This window comes from Primulina eburnea, chromosome 4 (genome assembly GCF_022965805.1).
Source record: "Primulina eburnea isolate SZY01 chromosome 4, ASM2296580v1, whole genome shotgun sequence".
Taxonomy (NCBI): domain Eukaryota; kingdom Viridiplantae; phylum Streptophyta; class Magnoliopsida; order Lamiales; family Gesneriaceae; genus Primulina; species Primulina eburnea.
In genome coordinates, this window is record NC_133104.1 from 12,651,274 (window position 1) to 12,659,656 (window position 8,383).

Consider the following 8,383-nt stretch of genomic DNA (forward strand, 5'->3'; position numbering starts at 1 on the left):
GGACGTTTCATGCTTGCAATGGGGAGAATAGTTCAGATAATTCTCTATGATTTGTTTATAAATTTTCTCAGCGGTTTTTCGTAACAAGGTTCAATAAGTCGATTAGCAAAAAGGCAGAGATTTGATGTTTTTTCTTTCATTAGGTTATCGTCCTATTGAGTTTTTTTTTTGTAAGGTTTTAATGAGGTATGTCCGTCTTGCAAAATAAAATATTCAACGAAGTAATAGTTATGTAAATAATTATTTAACGAGTAGTGTTATGATATAATTTTTTAATGTATTAATTTCTGACACAAATTGGCAACTAATATATATTAATATTAATCAAACAAATATATCTATATAATTTCATTATTTGACTTATTTTATCATTAATTTATAGAAGAAGAAAAAATAGATTCAGCACGTTTCAGACTTTTTCCCCATTATTTAACAATAAATTTTTAGTTTTTATTTTTAAATAAATAATCGAACAGAATCGGAATCGACGGTTCATGGATACGATTAGATAAAGGACCCAGTTTTTTAAACCTCGAACCGGTGGTTCAGTACAGTCTAATGCCTAGAGTCGAATCATTTCCTCAAATGGGCAGTTAATATTTTTTCTTCCCCTTCTCCTGTAGAACAAACAAGGGAGCTTCAGATTTGTCGCGACAGTAAATGTTATGGTTTTCTTCATTTTTCATTGATTTTGAGTTTCTTTTAAAGCGGGGATTGATCTTGTTGAAACCGTTCGCATAGAAGATTATTTTTTGAGTTGAGCATTGTGGCGTTCTGTGCTCGAATCTGAATCAGCGAAGATGATGGCCTTCGAGATGAACGACCGGAAAAGTGAGTTGATGTCATCCTCGCATCTTCATTCCTTTTTATTTTTTCTTTTTAATGATTGTTTTATGTGATTGTTGTTCGTGCGTGTTGGTGCATCGTGTGCAAGCATGTGTTTATAGGCATTTTGCGGATTTTTTGGTGGTGACGAAAAGTCGCTGATTTTTGCCTGTTTCTATGCTGTTCAACAACGAGAATTGTGGTTTATAGATCAACCTAGTTATTTGGATTAAATTTCTGCTTTGAATCTTCGATAACCTTGCAGCAATAAATTGAGGGTGCCTAAGATTTAATCGTAAACCAACATTATTCATTTTTTTACGTAAGCAATCAAGCTATCGTGTATTTGTTTATCAACTTTGTTTATTTGCATAGATAGTGGCATTTGAGTTTCATTCCTTCGTTTTGCCAAAATTTGATGTCCTGATGTTCTGGAGGAGGTTTTAATTTGGGAGTATGAAAATAACGGACTTGCTCTTGTTCTTTTTTACTCTGTTTTCATGAAACAGAAATTGGGCTCGGTTTGACTGGTTTTGGAGTGTTCTTTTCATTTCTGGGGATAATTTTCTTTTTCGATAAGGGACTGCTGGCAATGGGGAACGTAAGTTTATGATTCTAATGGTTGACTAGGTGTTTCCCAATTATTCTTTTCATGTCTCATTTTCCACTAGCTGTCTTGTTTAATTCAACAGGTCCTCTTCATCTCAGGAGTGGCATTAACCATTGGACTAAAGTCGTCTGCACAATTCTTCATGAAACGTTCAAATTATAAGGTTCACTAGGCTTATAAATGACTTGCCATTCATATGGATTTTTGTCTCATCTTGTATCACATTTTCTATAGGGAACAGTTTCATTTGGTGCTGGCTTCGTTCTTGTTATAATTGGATGGGCCGTACTAGAGATGATCCTCGAGGCATATGGTTTCGTTGTACTCTTTAGGTGCACTACTTCTCAGAATACAAGATGATAATTGTTTTAACTATTGTTAGTCTCCATCTTCCCCTTCTTGATTTGGTATTTATCATGTATTTGCAGTGGATTTTGGCCAACTTTGGCTGTTTTTCTGCAGAAGATACCTATCATAGGTTGGATTTTCCAGCAGCCTCTTGTTAGATCGGTATGCTTGTTTTCATTGTTATTAGAATTATTTTCTTTTCAAATGCAGAAACAATTATGGCTTTAATGCTAGTAACTAATAAAGGATCACATAGAAGGATTCCGACCATTTTTTATGGTTTGATGGATGGTCAATATTGCTCATGGCTCTAGCCTAGGACATTGTCTGGTGTGTGAATGTTGTGTTAAGTTTTCGTGGTCTCCTTGCATAGAGTGCTCCACATGTTTTGCTGGAATTCTTCCATGTTAGTAGGAGCTGTGACGTATTAATTGAACAATGAAGATCATCTTCGAAATCTGATTTGTGGTATCAAATTCGGTAGTTATTTTTATTTTATTGATTGAACAATTGATATTGGCCCTTGAATATTAATATGGTTAATTTACTAATTTACGACCTTCCATTTGAAATCCCTCAAAGATGAAGCCTTGGAATAATGCTGAATTACATCAATGAATTAAACGTCTTCCAAGTGGAACTACGTGACTAGTGGAAAAAGAAACTGATCACTTGTTTATTTAGAGATGTCATGCTACCTATGGATATATGTAACGTACCGTATTCTGAAGTACTTGAAATTTGCGAAAAAATAAAAATTTTCTTAAATACAAAATAAACTTTCAAATTTGCATTAAAATAACCTGCTCGTCTGAAAACATTTGCAATCAAAACAACCAAAACCAAGTTTGCCAAAAGTAATAATCATTTAAACATCAAAAACCACTTCATTAAAATCAGAGTATTTGAAACATTTCATAATTTCTTAAAAACATGGGCGGTCCTCGAGTTTAGCCTCCTGCTCAGTCCAAGCCGGCTCATTGGTCCCCACCCCTCGTCTCCTCAAAGTCATCCTCACCTGCATCGATCAAGTCTAGTGACTCTAAAGACTCAACATGTATAAACTGGATATAACAAGTAGTACGTAATAAAATCACATGCGTCTTTAAAATAGAGCGTACATACTTGAAACTTGAACATAGTAGCATAAACATACTTGAAACTTGAACGTAGTAGCATAAACATAGATGTGTCATCATCATAAGACTTTTCCTAAACATACTTGCATCATACAGACTTGAGCATACATAACATCATTTTGCGTAGAGATATGTTTCAAAGCAAGCTACCCATACATAAATGCTCCTGATTAGACTAAACCACATTATGGGCTGAGAGGGAAGATCCATTGCCACATACATGAGATCCCCGTTCATAATTTAACGGGTGGATTGATCCCTAGTCATACTTTACCGCTTTCCAATCCTGATCTAAACTCGTTCATAATTTAACGGGGTGGATTGGTCCCTGGTCATACTTTACCGCTTTCCAATTCCATACATAATTTGGTCACAAGACATTTAGCATACCTCAAAAACTTAAAAGTATTTTCTTTGCACGTCGAACATACTTACTTGGCGTTGAGGGATTTGTTGGATCTCGCTTGGTGCCACTGCTGCACATACTAGCATGAACTCAAACACTTAACTTTCATATCTTAGACGTGGGTACTCGAGCTCGCCACCGAAGTAAATAAATAGCTTATGACATTCTGAATCACTCGGGACTTGACCTCGTTTAATCATCGTACTAAACCATGACATAGAACCCCAAAACAAATCATATATTTTATATTCATACCCACAAAACAAATCCTATACTTTATATTCATATTTTTTTTAAAATTTTTTTAAAATGGGGGTACACGGACCCCGTGTAGGGGTCCGGGTAGGTGCTGGAAATTCACATTTTGAAGGAAAAAGAGACACGGACTCCGTGTCGGGGTCCGGGTAGCCTCTGCACATGGAAACTCACGAAAATTCGCTATCTTATTTATTCACTCATTCAATCCAAGCCTAAGGACCATGAACCAACACCTCGAGACTCATCATAGGATGCTATTACATTTATTCAAACTCGTACAAACACTCCAAACGTCCCCAAGCATCAACAAGCAACTTCAATACAACAATAACCCGTAATTCGACGGCGTTTCGCTTCCTATGACTTCTATTACATCTCAAGCCAATCCCGACCCAAAAGAACCATCAAATAACACATAAATACATCCCATAACATATCTAAATGCAGTAGCACAAGCTCGGCGATGCCCATCGAAGCATGCAACAAATAACTTCAAGAACATGTCAAGAACAAATTTTCATAAAAATCGCAGTTTGAGCAGTCCCACGAAAACGATGATAACTCATTCATTTCTTATCCAAATATTTTGAATTTACCGTCAAATCGAAGGTATCGAAAAGTTCTACGTTTCATATGTTAAATGTTTTTCCAGAAACTCGACAGAAAAATTGCAGTAATTCAAATGACAGCAAATTACGAGTTTTAGATCTAAAAACGTTTCGAAAATCGATCCAACAATTTTCTGCTCAAACTTTGCACATCACACATGGATTTTTACTCATAATAAACAACACAACACATAATATGACGAAATCGACGCAGAGAAAATAGAATATACATGTCTTTAATCTTTAAAGTTACCGAAACGACGACACCGAAGCGAGAAGAATGCGAAAGAGGATCCAGGACAAACGTGGCACGATTTTCTTGAAGAAAAATGACGAAACTTGCTGGAAAATTACAGGGGAGAGGGGCGGATGCTCTAACCTCTAAGAACCCTAGTTTTGCTCTCAAAAATCTGAAATGATATGGAATGAAATGTGTGTGCTGATGGTGTGTGTAAAAACGTGTAAGTGTGTGTAACGTGTGTGATTAATTAGGGGTAATTAGGGGCTAATTAGCTTAATTAAATAAATAATAAGCAATTAACATGATAATTAAAATACCAATTCTCCACTAATTTATTAGCATCCCTAAATTTGAAATAAAATGCACATGCATTAAACTTTAAAAGTTTAAAAATCTTATAATCACCTAATAAATTAAATTAGGCTTTTAAAATGCTAAAAACTCAATAAATCGTTTAAAATGCCCCAAACCGAACTTAAAATAAATACCACATTTTAAAATTGCCAAAATAGTCGGCGGTCTCTTTTTTCTCGATCCCACATCGAATAATCGCATGAAACATGAAACTCGAGAAAACATTTTAACGTGCATAACATAAACATAAATAATTTAAAATAATGCAATTTCATAAAACATGCATCGCTATAAATAATTTTAAACTTAAATAAACAATTTAACAATTAAATAGTGCATGAATTTTACGTGTACTGCATTTGGATTCTACAATATATTTTATGGTTATGTAGTCCATTTAAAAGAATGATTCTGCCATTAGACTTAATCCTAACTAAAGTAACAAGGGTTTGAACCATTTTTAACTAAAGTAACAAGGGTTAGACTATGTATGAAATAGACCTGCTCATGCTCGTTTTCGTTATCCTGATATTCGGAATTGTGTGTTCTTTGCAGTTCTTTGATCGTCGACGTGGAAATAGAGTACCTGTATAAATGTATAGTTTTGCAGCTCCTACACTTTCTAGTGCTGTAAAAACCTTTCATATCATCGTTTTCCTTAGAAATTGATTGACAGTATGGTATGCTCCGTCGAGGAAATGTGCATGACTTATATACATGTTAATATTCTTGACCTGGCTTCACTTGTTTGTCACCTGATGCCATCAATTCTTTGTATTTTTCCTTTCAACAGAACATAGTCACGTTTATATACAGGAAAGAATTCGGTATACCTTGGTGTGTAGGATAGGTTGTGAGTAGATTCTACGATCATTGTTATTCTATGTTTGGCTCATTTTTTGTTGAGGTCATAGACAATCATGAATCATCCGCTCATTACGAATTACTTCCTATGTATGGCTCACTAAAGTAACTTTTTTGGCAAAAACTTGTGTGAGACGGTCTCACGGGTCATATTCGTGAGACGGATCTCTTATTTGGGTCACCCATGAAAAAGTATTACTTTTTATGCTAAGAGTATTACTTTTTATTGTGAATATGGGTAGGGTTGACCCGTCTCACGGATTATGATCCGTGAGACGGTCTCACATGAGACTCACTCAACTTTTTTTTACAAATCTATTCCGTGTATATTTTTATTTTCTAAATAGTCCTATATATCTAATAATGATGTAAATCACTAAAATTTAATTATATTAGCCCTTAATATTTTTATTTGCTAAAATATACATTTACTTAAATAAAGGTACAATATATCAACATTTAATGGCTAAAACTATTTAATTTGAATCAGATTAGTGTTTTTTTAATAAAGTGTAATTATATTGGTATAATGTTTAAAATTGTATTTTTAATTCTGGTTTTATGTTATTTGAGTAGATAAAAAAATATCTATTTAGAGGCAAGAATAAAAATCCATAAAAATAATCAATTTACCTAACAATTATTTAAGGATTGCCAGAGTATGAAACGTATATTTGGTGACTCTGAACATCACTTATTATACACTAGCAACAAGGCGCACAGATTGCATGTGTATAACGAAATATATGAATATTGAGTGTTAAATATTTGTAAATAAAATTGTATTGTAAAAGTACTTCGTTGAGTTGTGGATATTTTTATATGTATTGCAAGAATCAGTGTATGGAAGTGCTAAGTTCTTGATCGAGTGTAAGGTGTTTGAGTGTTGGTGTTTTCTCGTGTTCAAATATAAAGACGACACAAAGATACATAGTGGTTTGGATAAAGGCGATCCTACATCCCACTTGATCAAAGTAGATTAATTCACCATCACAAAGGACGACAATGTTTCTTATGCCTCACCATAAATCTGTACTCAATTTATTTGAAAGCAATGTGTTGGTAAAAATTTCATAAAAACCCAGTAGTAAATACTAATCACAACACAACGAACATAATATAAATACACAATTTCATAAGAAAAAAACAGTAGAATCTGCACACCCATAAGATTGAATATCAAAGTTGCATGAAAAAGGAGTTCATAACACTGCACAAAATGAGATAGCATCATATAATAATAAAATGATGCAAAACCTGTTGGGACATCGTATTCTCGCACCCAAGACGCAACGAAAATTTAAAAATTTTGTTCTTAGGACGCTCGACTCCAAACTATTCCGTTGTTTAGTCAGATATAACCCTTCTTGTAATTTCCTATGAACGGCTCTTCTCATTTGATCGCCTAATTAGGTCCACCATCGAAAGTTCTGTTCCTCGTTTGGATTGCACTAAATCAGAAACGATTTATGCGTTGAGACTGTAGCTTCTGAATTTCCATAAATCTGGAGACAAAGCGGCACGATGATGGAAGATAAAAAAAAGTGGCTGAAATTTTTCACACAAATTCCTATAAGGTGGTCGTGAGTTACATGCTTCATAAACAAGGATTTTTGCTTAATCTTGGTAATTAATTCTTAATCAAATATTAACTAATAATATTGATTCTTAATAAATATTAAGCAAATCAATTTTGCTTTTTATTGCCAAAATCTCTTCCAATTTTCCTTATGTTGGCCGTGACTTTTACTTTGGGAATTGGAGAGAATTTTTTTTGTTTTGTGCGCAAAACTTTTCTTTTTTTTTTAACCGCATATGATGTATATATAGAAGTTGACTCCTAATCCAATTAGGAGTTCATCTCCCACAAAAACTCTATATAATGTATGTATTAACTTTTAATAATACATGATATATTAATATCACATACACATATTTTATATCACCATATAAAATATATACATGCATATGTAGATTAATTAAATTAAATAACCATCATTTAATTTATAAAATTAACTCCTTAGTTAATTTAATTCTAGACTACTCTAGAACATTTATGAGAATTTGTACATGTTAGTAGTCACCACTATTAGCAACAACATTTAATTAGTAAATTCCAAACTTACTAAAAAAATGATTCCGAACTCATTATAACCATGATCGACGATCCGAGAGCGCCGATGTATCAAAGATACAAGTCTTGTTCATATAATGAAACTCGAAAATTTTGAATATCAAAATTTTCGCTCATCATATTGGGCAGCTGCTAATTTTAGTGAACTCCTTCACAAAACAGGGAGTTCTACTCTCCTTCATTATTGAGCAATCATGTTAACTTCTGTGGGGACCCGGACGCTAATTCATGTCTTAATTATTGTTCATGTCAAATATAACAATTAAGAAAAGTGGGACTAATTTTTTTTTAAAATTATAAATGCGGAAACGTAATAGTTTTCTATCTGATAAACATGTCAATATCAAAGTGCAAGTCATGTACTACATGTCTCTATCTCAACTAGGTTCAACGACTATACATCCAGTGCTGAATCATATTCTGCTTCTGGGCCTGGATCACCACGCTAACTATAATTTCTCATCCTCTTCCTGATCCTGATCATGTCCCACTTGTTGTCATGCACACATACAAACAAGACAACAGCCGGATAACTCCGGTGAGAATTACATTCCCAGTATAAATCATGTATACATGCATTTCATATAAACAGAAAG

General features: G+C 33.8%; 1 protein-coding gene across 2 annotated transcripts; it reads left to right on the forward strand.

Moving 5' to 3' along the window:
- Positions 1-577: 577 nt before the first annotated feature.
- LOC140829790 (vesicle transport protein GOT1-like) lies at positions 578-5,705 on the forward strand. 2 transcript variants are annotated; one of them, XM_073193082.1, is made up of 7 exons: positions 578-656; positions 745-831; positions 1,335-1,426; positions 1,518-1,598; positions 1,670-1,767; positions 1,864-1,945; positions 5,345-5,705. In XM_073193082.1, the coding sequence occupies exons 2-7, from the start codon at positions 801-803 to the stop codon at positions 5,381-5,383; spliced, it is 423 nt and encodes a 140-aa protein (XP_073049183.1). In that variant the 5' UTR covers positions 578-656; positions 745-800; the 3' UTR covers positions 5,384-5,705. The 2 variants fall into 2 exon arrangements, with proteins under 2 accessions (XP_073049183.1, XP_073049182.1); XM_073193081.1 differs by having other exon boundaries at positions 587-662.
- Positions 5,706-8,383: the final 2,678 nt, after the last annotated feature.